The sequence below is a fragment of the Trichomycterus rosablanca genome, chromosome 7 (assembly GCF_030014385.1).
Source record: "Trichomycterus rosablanca isolate fTriRos1 chromosome 7, fTriRos1.hap1, whole genome shotgun sequence".
Taxonomy (NCBI): Eukaryota; Metazoa; Chordata; class Actinopteri; order Siluriformes; family Trichomycteridae; genus Trichomycterus; species Trichomycterus rosablanca.
In genome coordinates this window covers 7,016,213-7,034,175 of record NC_085994.1, presented here as the reverse complement: position 1 = coordinate 7,034,175, position 17,963 = coordinate 7,016,213, and the positions used below count along the sequence as shown (strand labels likewise).

The 17,963-nt window shown below is 42.9% G+C and overlaps 1 protein-coding gene across 2 annotated transcripts in view; it reads right to left on the bottom strand.

The window, feature by feature from the left end:
* The window catches only part of ccser1 (coiled-coil serine-rich protein 1), a 177,177-nt gene that overhangs the window by 124,949 nt on the left and 34,265 nt on the right, over positions 1-17,963 (bottom strand). For both annotated transcript variants that reach the window (XM_062998916.1, XM_062998917.1), the window contains exons 4-5: positions 10,177-10,267; positions 6,081-6,192 (exon numbers count right to left, since the gene is read on the bottom strand). In XM_062998916.1, coding sequence (XP_062854986.1) covers positions 6,081-6,192; positions 10,177-10,267 — 203 coding nt within the window. The remainder of the gene's footprint in view (positions 1-6,080; positions 6,193-10,176; positions 10,268-17,963) is intronic.

Here is a 17,963-nt window from a genome sequence, read left to right as displayed (position 1 = left end):
TTACATCGATGGCAGGTTGGAGCATCTTCCCTGGTGAGGAGATGCTTGTGCGTTAGTTTGGAGTGTCCGACTCAGCATCTTGTGAGGATGGTTTGGTTTAGTCGACTGTCCATTCTAGTATGGGTTTGTCCTACTTTTGGCTCTATTTCGTACAGTTTGTTTTGTGGTTTACTGTCCCATTCATTCTGCGATTCTGCGATTTGTTTTTAAAGAATGTGAAGATATTTGGAAAGGCGTCTCTGGGGGGAATGGGTCACGTGGTGATCGTGTCTGCAGTGGATGTTCTGGCGATCAGATCTGCTCGTTCATTTTCGGGAACGGTTTGAGAAGCACAACAACGAGTTTGAGGTGTTGACTTGGCCTGAGGAGTAGAAATTCCCCAGATCTCAATCTAATGGAGCATCTGTGGGATGTGCTGGACAAACAAGTCCGATCCATGGAGGCCCCACCTCGCAACTTGGAGGAGTAAAAAGGATCTGATGCTGACATCTTGGTGCCAGATACCACAGCACACCTTCAGGGGTCTAGTGGAGTCCATGCCGCGACGGTTCAGGGCTGTTTTGGCAGCAGAAGGGGGACCAACACAATATTACGAAGGTGGTCATAATGTTATGCCTCATACACATATACATACATACACGATTTTTGTATCCATTTTTCTATTTCGTATATTTTTATACTTCAGATTCCAAAAGAAGCCAGAGCAATTACAGGGCTGCTTCTAAAATTGTACAAATCATTAAAAGGTCACGGAAATACATTTAATTTTCTAGGCTAATTTCCATGCTAATATAATTTCCGACGTATCCACACGGGACGCAGATGGGTTTCAGATGATTCTGCGGTCATTACCAGGAGAAGCGTGCTGTCAAAGCTGAGCTTCAGTCCTGTCAGGACGATATTTATCAACAAGTGTATAAATGAGGATTGTCGTGCCAGGGCGAGCGTGAGGGCATCGGGAAGTCAAGAGACAAAATCGAAACCTTGTAATGGTATAAATGACTGTAATCAGCTGTCAGCATTATCAAAACACTTTCATATTATCAGGAAGTCGAGAGGCTGAAGTGAATTTAAAAGGGACTGATTCAATTCCACTGATTACAGTCTGAGAGGACAGAGAGGAAACTGAACCACTGCATTGTGGGTTAAGAAGAACTAATAATGAAATCCAGGATGGATGAAAGCACTATTGATCCAGCTCATTTTAGCTTAAATTGAGCTGTATAAGAGCTCCTCTTAACATTATTCACCTTTGTTTAAAACCGTTATATACGTATACACAGTGTATCACAAAAGTGAGTACACCCCTCACATTTCTGCAAATATTTTATTATATCTTTTCATGGGACAACACTATAGACATGAAACTTGGATATAACTTAGAGTAGTCAGTGTACAACTTGTATAGCAGTGTAGATTTACTGTCTTCTGAAAATAACTCAACACACAGCCATTAATGTCTAAATGGCTGGCAACATAAGTGAGTACACCCCACAGTGAACATGTCCAAATTGTGCCCAAAGTGTCAATATTTTGTGTGACCACCATTATTATCCAGCACTGCCTTAACCCTCCTGGGCATGGAATTCACCAGAGCTGCACAGGTTGCTACTGGAATCCTCTTCCACTCCTCCATGATGACATCACGGAGCTGGTGGATGTTAGACACCTTGAACTCCTCCACCTTCCACTTGAGGATGCGCCACAGGTGCTCAATTGGGTTTAGTCCATCACCTTTACCTTCAGCTTTCTCAGCAAGGCAGTTGTCATCTTGAAGGTTGTGTTTGGGGTCGTTATCCTGTTGGAAAACTGCCATGAGGCCCAGTTTTCGAAGGGAGGGGATCATGCTCTGTTTCAGAATGTCACAGTACATGTTGGAATTCATGTTTCCCTCAATGAACTGCAGCTCCCCAGTGCCAGCAACACTCATGCAGCCCAAGACCATGATGCTACCACCACCATGCTTGACTGTAGGCAAGATACAGTTGTCTTGGTACTTCTCACCAGGGCGCCGCCACACATGCTGGACACCATCTGAGCCAAACAAGTTTATCTTGGTCTCGTCAGACCACAGGGCATTCCAGTAATCCATGTTCTTGGACTGCTTGTCTTCAGCAAACTGTTTGCGGGCTTTCTTGTGCGTCAGCTTCCCTCTGGGATGACGACCATGCAGACCGAGTTGATGCAGTGTGCGGCGTATGGTCTGAGCACTGACAGGCTGACCTCCCACGTCTTCAACCTCTGCAGCAATGCTGGCAGCACTCATGTGTCTATTTTTTAAAGCCAACCTCTGGATATGACGCCGAACACGTGGACTCAACTTCTTTGGTCGACCCTGGCGAAGCCTGTTCCGAGAGGAACCTGTCCTGGAAAACCGCTGTATGACCTTGGCCACCATGCTGTAGCTCAGTTTCAGGGTGTTAGCAATCTTCTTATAGCCCAGGCCATCTTTGTGGAGAGCAACAATTCTATTTCTCACATCCTCAGAGAGTTCTTTGCCATGAGGTGCCATGTTGAATATCCAGTGGCCAGTATGAGAGAATTGTACCCAAAACACCAAATTTAACAGCCCTGCTCCCCATTTACACCTGGGACCTTGACACATGACACCAGGGAGGGACAACGACACATTTGGGCACAATTTGGACATGTTCACTGTGGGGTGTACTCACTTATGTTGCCAGCTATTTAGACATTAATGGCTGTGTGTTGAGTTATTTTCAGAAGACAGTAAATCTACACTGCTATACAAGCTGTACACTGACTACTCTAAGTTATATCCAAGTTTCATGTCTATAGTGTTGTCCCATGAAAAGATATAATGAAATATTTGCAGAAATGTGAGGGGTGTACTCACTTTTGTGATACACTGTATATATATACTGTACACTGATCAGCCATAACATTAAAACCACCTCCTTGTTTCTACACTCACTGTCCATTTTATCAGCTCCAATTACCATATAGAAGCACTTTGCAGTTTTACAATTACTGACTGTAGTCCATCTGTTTCTCTGCATGCTTTGTTAGCCCCCTTTCATGCTGTTCTTCAATGGTCAGGACCCCCAAAGGACCACTACAGAGCAGGTATTATTTAGATGGTGGATCATTCTCAGCACTGCAGTGACACTGACATGGTGGTGGTGTGTTAGTGTGTGTTGTGCTGGTATGAGTGGATCAGACACAGCAATGCTGCTGGAGTTATTAAATACTGTGTCCACTCACTGTCCACTCCTACCTGGTTGGTTCACCTTGTAGATGTAAAGTCAGAGACGATCGCTCATCTATTGCTGCTGTTTGAGTTGGTCATCTTCTAGACCTTCAACAGTGGTCACAGGACACTGCCCATGGGGCGCTGTTGGCTGGATATTTTTGGTTGGTGGACTATTCTCAGTCCAGCAGTGACAGTGAGGTGTTTAAAAACTCCAGCAGCGCTGCTGTGTCTCATCCACTCATACCAACACAACACACACTAACACACCACCACCATGTCAGTGTCACTGCAGTGCTGAGAATGATCCACCACCCAAATAATACCTGCTCTGTGGTGGTCCTGTGGGGGTCCTGACCATTGAAGAACAGGGTGAAAGGGGGTTAACAAAGCATGCACAGAAACAGATGGACTACAGTCAGTAATTGTAGAACTACAAAGTGCTTCTATATGGTAAGTGGAGCTGATAAAATGGACAATGTGTGTAGAAACAAGGAGGTGGTCATAATGTTATACCTGATCGGTGTATATACTGTATTAGGGTTATTAACACATGTAGCTAAGGTATTTGTTAGTCGCTATAAAGTTGATTCTCTGTCTTCATCGCCCCATGTTAGTAAAATAAATTAAAAAAAATAATAATAAACAAATCAACAATATTTAACAGGCACATAAACACAAAATGAACCTCTACACGAACATCCCTTGTGGAGGCTTTACGTTACATCTTGTAAACCACAGTGGGACCAGATTGCTGCCATTTTTATTAAGTGTATTTCATTTTGTGTTTTGTTTTGATGCATTGTTTTTGTTGCCTGGGTCACAGTAAAAACTCGACGTTGCCCCCGGTCGGCTGGGTGCCATCTAGTAGGCATAATTGGCAGTGCCTGCAGCAGATACTAATTGGCCACCGTATCTGCTAGGGTGGGACGACCGGACTATGTGTGGGTGGGACCCTGATTGACCTCTGCAGAATGCAGGGGCGAGAAGAGGAGGGCTGTGCATCTTTCGGAAGAGGCATGGACAGCGACATGCTCTCCTCGGATGCAATCGGGTATCCCTCAGCAGCGTACGACAAATTGAGTGTGCTAAATCAGGAGGAAAATGGACAAAATGTGGGTTGCTTGAAAAAAAAAACCTGGTTTAAAATCAGTCTAAGACTTTATTTCCTGCTGTTTATACAGTTCTTGAAATCGTTATACATTTTTGTTTTACATGAATAGTTTTCGTCTATTGTTAATCTTTTTGCCTAATAGCTTCGGCCACCTAAAGCAACAGACGCTGAGAATGAATTTCTGTGTAAGAGTAAGTGACCCAGCACTGATGACCTGCTGTGTTTTAATCAGATCAAATTAATTAACTGATGCCAAGATAGCAAAGAGACATCAAGACTCAAAAGTGTTTCAATTAGTGGTGCAATATAGGCAACATGATACAGTCCAGCCTAGCTTAATTTGGGCAAAAGTTTCGTTTTACACAGTATATATACACACTGATCAGCCATAACATTAAAACCACCTCCTTGTTTCTACACTCACTGTCTATTTTATCAGCTCCACTTACCATATAGAAACACTTTGAAGTTCTACAATTACTGACTGTACTCCATCTGTTTCTCTACATACTGTTTTAGCCTGCTTTCACCCTGTTCTTCAATGGTCAGGACCCCCACAAGACCACTACAGAGCAGGTATTATTTAGGTGGTGGATCATTCTCAGCACTGCAGTGACACTGACATGGTGGTGGTGTGTTAGTGTGTGTTGTGCTGGTATGAGTGGATCAGACACAGCAGCGCTGCAGGAGATTTTTTAAATACTGTGTCCACTCACTGTCCACTCTATTAGACACTCCTACCTAGTTGGTCCACCTTGTAGATGCAAAGTCAGAGACGATCGCTCATCAATTGCTGCTGTTTGAGTTGGTCATCTTCTAGACCTTCATCAGTGGTCACAGGACGCTGCCTACGTGGCACTGTTGGCTGGATATTTTAGGTTGGTGGACTATTCTCAGTCCAGCAGTGACAGTGAGGTGTTTAAAAACTTCATCAGCGCTGCTGTGTCTGATCCACTCATACCAGCACAACACACACTAACACACCACCACCATGTCAGTGTCACTGCAGTGCTGAGAATGATCCACCACCCAAATAATACCTGGTCTGTAGTGGTCCTGGGTGAGTCCTGACGGTCACAAAGGAACCCAGACAAACATGTAAAGAACTGCAGGCCTGGTTTGCCTCAGTAGAGGTCAATGTACACAATCCACAATAAGTCACAGTGGCAAACGTCTGCTGATCAAAACAAACACAAAGGTGCATCTCACATTTGCCAAAGAAAAAACATCTAAGTGCCCCGCCCCCCGCCCCCAAGACTTTTTGACACTTGTCCTTTTACACCTGGCATAAAGCTAACACTAAACTCCTACATAAGAACATCAAACCAACAGTCAAACATGGCAAATGTCCCACACTTTCCAGAAATGGGGTTTTACATTATTCTTGGTCATTATTTACCCTAAAAGCAGTTATTTATGGTTCTTTACAGTATTGATTTTAGAGCAATAGGGCAACAACAAAATTCTGTCTGACACAGAAAAAAGTAGCAGCCTTGTTTGCCTAAGAATGCTGGCATTTTGTTTCAACTAACAACAAACACTGTTCGCTTTGACCACCACCATTAATCTGATGAACTACAATGTTGAAGACTGAAGTACGTCTGTTCTAGGTGGCTCTCCAAAGCCCTGCTGACTAAATATTAACAAAGATTTAGAAGAGAAAAGAAGAGCAGAGCAGATGATGTTCGAACAGAGAAGCAGAGAGGAGAGAAACAGATGAAGAGCGTGAGATGGAGGAGGAAGAGGGAGGAGTACCTGTTGTTCTCTCGACACTGTTTGGCAGTGTGCTGGTCTGTAGGCGGCTCTAGGGGGGAAGGAAGCAGGTTCAGGCAGGAGGCAAGAGATTGGCTGGAGTCTTCCTGAGAAGCTGAAACAAAAACACAACAAAGTAAAAACACAAGCTAAACATTCTACTGAGATTTAAAATGACTACCCATAAAAATCATTTTCAAAAATGTTGGGACATTCTGTAGTAAAACAAATTTAAGCCTTCGACATTATATGCAAAATAATGTGCATTTCTCTACTGGCTTTATCACCACAGAACACCAAGCTTGAAACTAGGGCTGGCTCGATACCACTTTTTTATGTCCGATACCGATACTGCAAATTGAGTATCTGCCGATACCGATACCAATCCGATACCATCATTTCTCCTCTCAAACAACTAAGCAGTAATAATACATGTCTCAATGCACTATCTATCTAAATAACAATGCTCAGACTGTGTAACAAATATTCTAAAGGAATAAATACAGAACCTACAACATCACACTTATGCAGAACTACTGTTTTTATTTGAACTTTTACACACAGAACATTTAGCAGCATTTTTGGCTTGTTTAACAGCACCGTACAAACATTTAAAATTAAATGTAAAGTGCAACTTTATCTGTATTTAACAAATAAATTATAATTTCAATATAAAATGCTAGATCTGTCAACTCTCAAGTCTACACCTTGAAGAGGCAGCAAAAAAAATACATAAAATAAATAATAAAAAATATGATTTATAAACAGTAAAAATGACACAAATAATAAAAAATTAACAAATGTATCTATCTTGTCCTGGCTTGGAGATCTCTCACATCCTCAATGATTAATCCATTAGTGTTATGAAATTAAACAAACTACACTGTTTCCTGTTTAGTCACAAATGTCCTCTTCAAAATCCAGCAGGGTTTTTAATAAGCTCACTTTGGTTTTTAATAATCTAAAAACATGACAGAACTTTAACGGAAAATCTCAACCAAGCACAATTCTAATTGGTCCATCGCTTTTGATTGACATCCACATCTTCCAATTGTAGACACAATTACGACACGCCGTAAAACAGTGTTTTTAGATGTGGCAGTAGTAGATGGTTTTTTTTAAATGCTAAAAGTTTAAGTAGATCAGTGTGTTTTCATTTCTGAATGGCTTTATTTACATTAAGTGTTATTTACATTAAGCAACAGTATCAGATCAGATTACACGTTTTCCTTCCGATATCCTATCCAGAGATTTGTGCCAATATCGGACCGATACCGTGCCAGCCCTACTTGAAATAATTAAAAAAAACATCTGGCAGTTGTCGTCATTTGGAGATGAGATAAGATATAAAACTCAGCAATTCCATGATAAGTAAACGCAGGATTTCTAAATGTTAAATGTTTTGTAAATCCGCTTCTCACCACCATGTCTGTGCTGCACTGTTGTCTACTTTATATAAACAATCTGTCTCATTAGCGGCGCTTTGAAAAGGTCAGCGACAAACTAGGGCAAAGTTCAAAGTCAGAACGGTAAAAAATGAGTGCCAAATATGCACGGTGGTGACACTCAAGAAAAGGTACGCAGAACTTTATAGGAAAAGATGGAACAGGCAGAGCCACAAGTCTCTTCCTGGTGTAACACTATTTATTTGTTTATTTATTTATTTTGATATGAGTCCTGAAACAACGTGTTTTAAATAGTATACCACGTATATAACTAAACGCATGAATGCCACTGCAAATGTGCAAGATAAAAGCAGCTTGTAGATCCAACCACTGTGAAACACAGAAGCTGTTTTAATATATCTACCATACATGAAATCCAGCCTCCACTATGTTTTCTAAGTTTGCCCGCTGAGTAAAGATGAGATGTATAAACACAGCCTTCATCTTACATTTTACATTTACAGCATCTAGCAGCCGCTTTTATCCAAAAAGACTTTTACATGAGAACTGCTTTTGTGCTGCTTATGCTAAGTTCACACTACATGACTTCCAAGGTGTTCAGATCACTGTACAGTTCACACTACACCACTGGATCTCTTGCAGTCGGGAGTCTTTTGAGTTGTTGTATATTTCACACTATACGACTGATCGGCCATAAGGGGGTCATACACTACATGATCTATCACCATGAGGAATAGCAGGCGAGTCTGTCTGGTGTCCCAAACTACGTTTTGTCACGAAAACACACGCGAGAAGTGACGAGGGGTTTAATGATACCATATCTAAAAGTGTACGTCAACAATAAGCGAGCGATCAAAGTTGTGTGTGCGCTGATGTGTAGCATAAAATCAAATAGGAAAAATAAATGAATCAGAGTGGATTTGGCAACATGACTAGCAGGGATCATCTGTTCTGTAGTGAGTTGGTATTATGGTTTGGCATGGACGATAAGGTCACAAATATTGTAAAGCTTGTATGTGTAGTGATGTATTTTGATAGAAACCATATTATGCCCCTGTCCCAAGTTTTTACACTCCTCTCCCGGGTTTCCCTTGTTTGTTAGTTTATTAGGATTTTAATGTCATGTTTTACACCGTTTGGTTACATTCATGACAGGAACAGTGGTTGCTCATTACACAAGGTTCATCAGTTCACAAGGTATATCGAACACAGTCATGGACAATTTAGTGTCTCCAAATAACCTCACTTGCATGTCTTTGGACTGTGGGAGGAAACCGGAGCACCCGGAGGAAACCCACGCGGACACGGGGAGAACATGCAAACTCCACACAGAAAGGACCTGGACCGCCCCACCTGGGGATTGAACCCAGGACCTTCTTGCTGTGAGGCGACAGTGTTACCCACTTAGCCTCCATGCCATCCCCGGGTTTCCCCTCACCCTGTATCTTGCGTTCCCATTGACTGTAGTTCGACAGCCAATGAGAAAAGAGATTTGACTCGCCGACTGGTCCAGATATTTAGCATGTTAGATATTTTTCTTGAGTCTGCGAGCCGCTGGGATCGAGTCGTCGAACAGTTCACACATATCGATCGAGAGCCGAGTACATCTAGTGTCGACCTGCTGTCGAGCGAAAGCCAGGTGTGATCTGGGCATTAGCTTGTCGCTGCGCTCTGTCAAAGTTCACCTGATTGCACTTTAAACCCAGTTTGCCGCTGACCTTTTCAAAGGGCCTACAATGTAACGAACTGTTTGATATGATGCAGTAAAAGCGACTCATGCAGAATGAACAACGTACCATTAATGTGACTTATTGTACTAAAACGATGACCAAGAGAGGTTTAGTGTTTCTGTGTCGTTCTTTTAGTACATTAAACCACGTTAAGCTTTATTTTTTGACGTTAAGTGTTTTAGATTCTCTCGAAAAAACTGATTCTCACAATTTTTTTTAGAACCCCGAGCTGTAACACAAGTTTAAAAGTGAAACAGTGAGGAAAATCCAGCTAAACACAGATACATGTGGATGTTTTCAGAGTGGATTTGATGGTTATTCCACACAAATGCAGATTCGTCTCATATTCTCACTCTGATGATGTTTTGCTGCACCGTTCAAGCCGAGCGCTGAGCAAAGCAGCAGTTTGTGCCGAGGCTCGCGCCCTTACAGTTGCAGGTTGAGGGCCTTGCTCAGGAGCCCAACAGTGGCAATTTGTGGGGTTTGAATCGGGAACCTTCTGATTACTGGTCCAGTATCTTAACAGCTGAGCTATAACTGCCCCTACTTCACTAACAAGATGAAAGTGCGTCTCGCTGACATGATGTCGAACCTCCATGGAGTATTAACTGTACAGTGTGACAGGAAATGATGCTGAAATGATAAACAGAAGCTGATTTTATAATCCCAGTTTACTCAGTTTACATATAAATACGACAGATTGTATAGAATGGTGACATTTTTATTACACACTTGATATCTACGTGCACGTTTAGCTCATAAGTCATTTTATAGTATTAAATAGATGTTAAATTTTAATGTACTTTACTAACGAGATATAAGTGAGGCCTGTAAAATATTCCTTCTAGCAATCCAACCACTGGAGTATTATGCAAATTACTTCTATAATTATCTTTATATTACAGATATTCATCACAGACTTTACTGAGGCTGAGGATTAAGTGAACATGTTTGAAGGCGTACCATGTCGGTGTCTCTGGTCATCTGAGAGCTCCATGTCCAGCATCAGATCATCCTCATCCAGCTCTGAAGAGCCAAAATTGTTTAAAGCGTCCTGTAACGAGATAAACATTTTGTTAGTGTGGAAGTCATGCACAATAACATGCTCTTGAATACACATTATTGTGCACAATACATCAGATCACAGAATAATGCCTGTCTGCCTTGCCATTTATGGTTGGCAGATGCGGCACAAAGGAGCAGATGATTGACGTGTCGGTTCCTCTGCCTAGTTGAGCATTACCTCGCTCCAGGTGGAAGTGTTTTTATTTGTCATGGTCTCTTTCTAGGTCCTCTGTTTGCAACCTACTTGTTCCTAGAACAGTGATGCTGGGCTCAGTGCGGTCCCACCAGCGGAGATGCCGACACTATGTTTGGATTCATGCCAGGCACAAATGGCACAGTTGTATTGAGTTCACTCTCACTATCTTAAGCACTTATCCAATTAGGGTCACGAGGGGGTGCATATCCCAGCTTTTCAATGGGCGCAAGGCACACAGTAACACCCTGCATGGGACGCCAGTCCATCACAGGGCAGACACACATACACACACTTATTTACCTATAGACACCTATTCAGTGTCTCCAATTAACCTGACTGCATGTTTTTGGATTGTGGGAGGAAACCGGAGCTCCCGGAAAAAACCCACGCAGACACGGGGAGAACATGCAAACTCCGCACAGAAAGGACCCGCCTGGGGATCGAACCCAGGACCTTCTTGCTGTGAGGCGAGCCACCGTGCCGCCTTGTATTAAGCTCGTATCCCAGTTTAGCGGAGCCAGTGCGATACTGGAGATCCCAATGGCGTCCGAGGAGGGTGTAGATTCACCTGACACACACTCCCTTGGACGCTCAAAGAAGCTTTAAGGGGAAGAAGATTTTCATGTGATGATGATGTGAAAGCAGCGGTGCATCAGTGGCTACATGCTCGACCAAAAAAATATTTTTTGCTGATGGCATTAAAAAGTTGGTACGACGCTGGAAAAATGCATCAGAATGTGACTGTAGCGATGTAATATTTTCTGAGTAATTCATGCAGAAATCCAGGTGGTTTTTCTTGCATTGCTACATACACTGACCAGGCATAACATTATGACACCACTGTCAGGTGAAGTGAATAACACTGATTATCTCTTTATCACGGCACCTGTTAGCGGGTGGGATATATTAGGCAGCAAGTGAACATTTTATCCTCAAAGTTGATGTTAGAAGCAGAAAAAATGCACGAGCGTGATGATTTGAGTGAGTTTGACAAGGGCCAAATCGTGATGGCTAGACGACTGGGTCAGAGCATCTCCAAAACTGCAGCTCTTGTGGGGTGTTCCCGATCTGCAGTGGTCAGCATCTATCAAAAGTGGTCCAAGGATGCCGCTCAGGTGGCGCAGCGGAAAAAAACACACGCTGCAACCGGAGCTGGATCTCGAGTACGTCGTATCGAATCCAGCTCTGCCTTACAGACCGAGGCTGAGGAGCTATATGAACAACGATTGGCCGGTTGTTCAGATGGGCGGGACTAAAGTCGGATGTGAGTCTCTCTCTGTCAGAATGGTGCGGTTACGACCTCTGCTGGCTGATTAGAGGCGCCTACACGGAGATGAGGAAGGAGTGCTCTTAGGGTGTGTCTCTCCGCACGCAACGCTAGGTGGCGCAACACTCGTCAATGTGTGGGTGGCAAGATGCATACGACTTGCTGCTCACGTGTTGAGGGGGGCTTGGGTTAGCTTCGATCTCCTCGGTCAGGGCAGGGATCGGCATCGGCAGAGAGGATGCGTGATGCAAATTGGGCGATTGGACGCGCTAAAGGGGGAGAAAAAGGGGAGAAAATGCATTAAAAAGAAAATAAAAAGTGGTCCAAGGAAGGAACAGTTGTAAACCGGCGACAGGGTCATGCGGCCAAGGTTCACTGATGCATGTGGGGAGCGAAGGCTCAGACGAGCTACTGTAGCTCAGATTGCTGAAGAAGTTAATGCTGGTTCTGATAGAAAGGTGTCAGAATACACAGTGCATCACAGTTTGTGGCGTATGGGGCAGCAAAAGGGGGACCAACACATTATTAGGAAGGTGGTCATATATTGATCGGTGTATATATTATATTACGCAGGGAAATCTGTGCTGACCATCTAAGCTTCCATGACTGGAATGCAACATTTGGTCTAGAAATATATATATAAGTTATACAAGTTAAGCTGATTTAATATTCTCATATTATTTAATCCAGCTGAGTGGACGGAGCCCTAATAGAAAAAGTATTAATAGAAATATATCCAGACACACAACACAGACTGTCCCTCACTGACCAATAGAACTGAAGGTCAAAATAATGCAGCACATCTAAATTACACGAACTGCTTGATCAACTTGCTCATCCAAGTGCTTGGAAAAGCTTTTACAAAGACACACACTGCCATCTTGTGGTCCAGTGGAGAACAGTCCTGTCTGCTCAGATTTACCATAAAATCATAAAAAATCTGAACAGAAAAAAAAAATAAAGTACTTAAACATAGCCGAGGACCTAATTGTGCTCGTGAATACATGAGGCAAAAGAAAAGAGACAAAGTTTTTGTAAGGAAGAACAAAGCTGCAGAGCATGGGGTAATTACCCTACACACATAAAAAAGCACAAGAAAAGACTACGTGCTACAACGACACCTTAAAGCACGACTCATTAATGACATTTTCAGTGGCAGTAAAGATTACGCCTCATCACAAATTGTATAATTTATTCATGCACCTTTAATAACCATCCTGACCCGGGTGCAGTAGGTCCGGGGCCCGATGGTGACATCAGGAAACATAGTGGAACAGTAGAAATACTACCTGGACAGGGCACCGGTCTATGGCTTTCTACCACACACTCACCCATTCACTCAAGCACTTTGTAGTTCTACAATTACTGACTGTAGTCCATCTGTTTCTCTGCATGCTTTGTTTGCCCCCTTTCATGCTGTTCTTCAATGGTCAGGACCCCCACAGGACCACTACAGAGCAGGTATTATTTAGGTGGTGGATCATTCTCAGCACTGCAGTGACAATGACATGGTGGTGGTGTGTTAGTGTGTGTTGTGCTGGTATGAGTGGATAAGACACAGCAACGCTGCCGGAGTTTTTAAACACCTCACTGTCACTGCTGGACTGAGAATAGTCCACCAACCAAAAATATCCAGCCAACAGCGCCCCGTGGGCAGCGTCCTGTGACCTCTGATGAAGGTCTAGAACAGGGGTCCTCAAACTTTTTAACTTAAGGGCTGGATTACTGTTCTTCAGTGTTTCGGGGGGCCGGACCACAGATGAAATAGTAAACACACCCCAAAAAAAGCTATTTACTATGTATACTGGATGTATTGTCTGCTGTGTATAACTGTAGTATAATTTTACTTCATAATGATAATGCAGACATTTTATTTATTTTAATCATTTCCGTTATCCCAACTCATACAGTGTTTCCCAAACAATCTGTGTGAACTGTGAGTCTGCTTTTGCCTGACGAGACAGTCAGCATCAGGTTCCATATTTGTTACTGCCAGTCATAATAGGTAATAAGTGTTGATGAATGAGTCTGAATCTGGTTGGAGATTTAAGGTGTTTAAACTTCGATAAAGTCTGCTCACAGGTACAGTGGTACCTCGGTATACGTCCTTAATCCGTTCCAGATCCTTGGATTCATACCAAACAGGACGTATACCAAACAAATTCTTCCCATTAGAAATAAAGGGAAAATGATTAATCCGTTCCCATGAAAAAAATCCTATTGTTTTTGGCATATTATACGTTGATGGGGTTGTATAAAATAATGTATAAAACGGATAGTTCCGGTCCTAAAATCTGATTGGCTGAGCCGCGTTCGAAGCCGCTGTAAAATCAATGATATAAGCGCACCTGTCACCACCTCACATCATTCCATATTAATACGCCACTGAAAAGAAAAAGTACAAACTTGGTTGAACACTATTTTAAGTCATGTACTACACATGGAAACGTCCAGATTAATATAAACAGTAATCCTGATCATTAAGCGGGTGTTTCGTCCAAGAAATAGTGTAATAGTTTGCGAATGTTACGTTCGCCCTCATGTTGCCTAGCAATACGGCACACCGTTAACGCTCGTGGCTTTGTCTCGCGAGAGGTAAACAAGAGTAGCGCGCGGTGTCGTGACTCATTTTGACCCGTACAAGTTCTAGCACACGAGTCGTATTCCAAACAAAGGTCGTATACCAAGTAAAATTGTTCACGTCCAAACAGGACAATAATTCCTGAATCTGCATGTAGTTAAGAGCATTAGTTTTAATGAAATCAACACAGGACACAACGATTTTCATAATGAAATTCCATTTAACTGCTTTGCAACACAGTGCAGTGGCTGCGGTCAGTCATCTCTCTATTGATATGCACAATTACTCCTCTCGCAGAACCCACCATGCTTGGAGCGCCACCCGTTGGATCGCTGCCATATAATCTACGGAGACTCCAGGTGGCCAATTTTTTTTTTTTCTGTTATTTTTTTTCCGCTATAATACTGTGAGTTTAAAGATGAACAGGGGCCAGACAACATGTATTGCTACTGTGGTTAAAGGGGCTGGTCAAATGACAGCATCGGGCCGTATACGGCCCGCGGGCCGTAGTTTGATGACCCCTGGTCTAGAAGATGACCAACTCAAACAGCAGCGATCGCAGCAATCGTCTTTCACTTTACGTCTACAAGGTGGACCAACTAGGTAGGAGTGTCTAATAGAGTGGACAGTGAGTGGACACAGTATTTAAAAACTCCAGCAGCGCTGCTGTCAGTGTTACTGCAGTGCTGAGAATGATTCACCACCTAAATAATACCTGCTCTGTAGTGGTCCTGTGGGGGTCCTGAGCATTGAAGAACAGCATGGAAGGGGGCTAACAAAGCATGTAGAGAAACAGATGGACTACAGTCCAGTGAGTGTAGAAACAAGGAGGTGGTTTTAATGTTATGGATGATCAGTGTATATTAAAATTGGTGTACTGTACTACTGGGAAGAAATTTTATTTACCTTAAAGAATCGGACCGGACGTTTGGTTTTCCAGTTTAAAGAATCTACCAATGCACCTGGAAGAACCCCACGAGGACATCGGTAGCACTTTTCCACCAAAAGAGCTCTGGTTCTTAAACCGGTTCTTGTTAGGCTTTTTAGAACCTTGGTGCTTATTAGAGAACCGATCTGCGTTTCCACCAGTTTTTGGAAACCAAGGATGCATCATCAACGGTGGGCGTTGCGCAACAGAAGTAAAGAGTAGTAACAAGGTGACGGAGCGAGTAGATTACCTCCGAGCATTTGTGCTGTTGTTACAGATGTTCGTTTTTATGCAAAAAGCATCAACTATAGGTGATAAGAAGATGCCATCGTCTAACACATCACCAAGAGAGAGTGAGTGCCGTACAGCAACATGGTTCCCAGGGAGCTGGGTTTAAACCTCTAGTGGTTACTGTTTGTGAGAGGTCACTTAGGGTTTTTTGGTGAGCACTGATGATGGCCAGTGGGTACTGCTTAATGAAGTGTTCCAATTCATCTCAAATAATATGAATTAGTTTGGCGCAAGCCAGTTAGTTAGACAAAGAGGTTGGGGCCATTTTTTACATATATATTTTACCCCCTTTTTTTCTCCCAATTTAGCATAGCAAATCTGCTGCTGGGACCCCAATGGCGTCCAAGCAGGGTGTATGCTCGCCTGACACACACTCCCTCCAACAAGTGCGCAGTCCACCAATCCCTTCTTAGATTTACGTGCGAGGTTGGCTTTGCGTACAGAGAGCAACGCCCTGATCTCTGCTCCCCTCCATGTTCTGTGTAGAACCAAGGTCCTACACAGAGTTGATAACCCCATCCCTTAGTCCGGTCTTTCCCACCCAGCAGACTGGAGGCCAATTTTGTCTGCTGCAGGCATTAGCCAACTGTGCCTGGTGGATGGCGCCCAGCCGACCGGTAGCAGAGCTGAGATTCGAACCAGGGAGCTAAGAATCTCTGCGCTGGTGTGCTAGTGGATCATCCCGCTACGACGCAAAACCAAACTGTCTAAAAGTCTAAACTAAATTATATGCTGTAGCATTAAGATTGTTCTTCCACTGGTAGCCCAGCCTGAACTTGTTCAAAAATAATTGACTCCAGCCTAATTATTCCTCCATTACCCCAATTTCTATCTAGGAATACTGTTTCCAGCTGTAGCACTCTTCTGGCACCTGAGAAGCAGGACTGAAGGAAGATGATTGAGGATCCAGGGTAGGTAGAAAAAAAAAATCAATATTCTTCAATATGTGGATGACACAACACTCAAAGCAGAAAATCAGGAAGACCTTAAGGCCCTTCTAAGGAAAGTTAATAAACAGAGTGAAAAATGGAATGTCAGCTCAATATGAAGAACACAAAATCATGACAACATGAAATAACAATAACTTTAGAAAGTTTTACCACTGAGAGAAGAGACGTCAGAGTGGTGGACAGCTTTTGCCTACATGGTTCAATTATTAAGAGCAAAGGATTCAGCAGCCAGGAGATATGACACAGACGGTTGGCAGAACAAACATGAAGGAACTCTAGATGAAAGATCTCTAGATACTGGATTTGTCCCTTCAAACAAAGATCAGAACTGTCCAGACTGTGGTCGTCTTTGTGATTCTTTATAGATGTGAAAGCTGGATGATAAAAAAAAAAAAGCAGGACAGAAAGAATATTGATGCCTTTGATTTTCTGGGCTTTGAGATTTGATTTGGTTGAGGATCAGTTTATTTATTTGTTTGTCTTCTTCGCTGTCCAGGATACCCTAGTTCAAACCGCTGATCTTTTGTTTTAGGCCAACATTTGGAAAAAACAATTTTGCTTGGAAGAGTTGAAGGAAAAGAGGAAGATGACGGACTAGAACAAGATGAATGGGCATTAAGGGACGCTCAGGTGGCGCAGTGGTAAAGTTTGCTAGAACACCACTCAGGTGGCGCAGCGGTAAAACACACGCTGTTCACCAGAGCTGAGATCTCGAATACATCATATCGAATCTCGGCTCTGCCTGCCGGCTGAGGCTGAGCGACCACATGAACAATGATCGGCCTGTTGTTCAGATAGGGGCGGGATTAAGCCGGATTAATCGCAGAATTCACTGCAGCAGTTTCCCAGCCGCGCGGTTTATTTTACTCAGTAACGGATGTTATTTAAAATGTAGCGAATTACAATTCCTAATACAAAACATACTTAAGTAAAAGTAAAATTACAGGCTGTAAAATCTACTTTAAAAAGTACAAGTACACAAAAAAACTACTCAATTACAGTAACGTGAGTAAATGTAATTCGTTACTTTCCACCTCTGTTTGTTAGTAAGGAGTGTGACAGAAATAGCTTTCTAATGTACATGCTTTGACTGTTTGGTTGAAGTCAGTCATCCATACGTTTCACTATAACCTATCCACTGTTGTAGAGTTTCATTACTTAATAAGTATTTTCAGTCCAGAGGGATCATCAACACTGGCAACCTCACACAGGTACCCACAGCAACTGCAGAAATATCTATTATTTCCCTGTCGAAAAGCTCTCATGTGAACGTTCAGCGAGCCGTGAGAGTTTGTGGGGTGACGGACGTTTTGTGTGACTCACTCTCGCTCCCCCGTACACATATTGATTTTCCTCTTCCCTCATAACACAGCCAGCCGAAAACATCTTGTACTTGTTAATGTTGGATCCTGAACCCACCGAGTCAGTCGAAACAGTTCGATTGCAACCTAAATTGCAATGTTTGTGTCTGA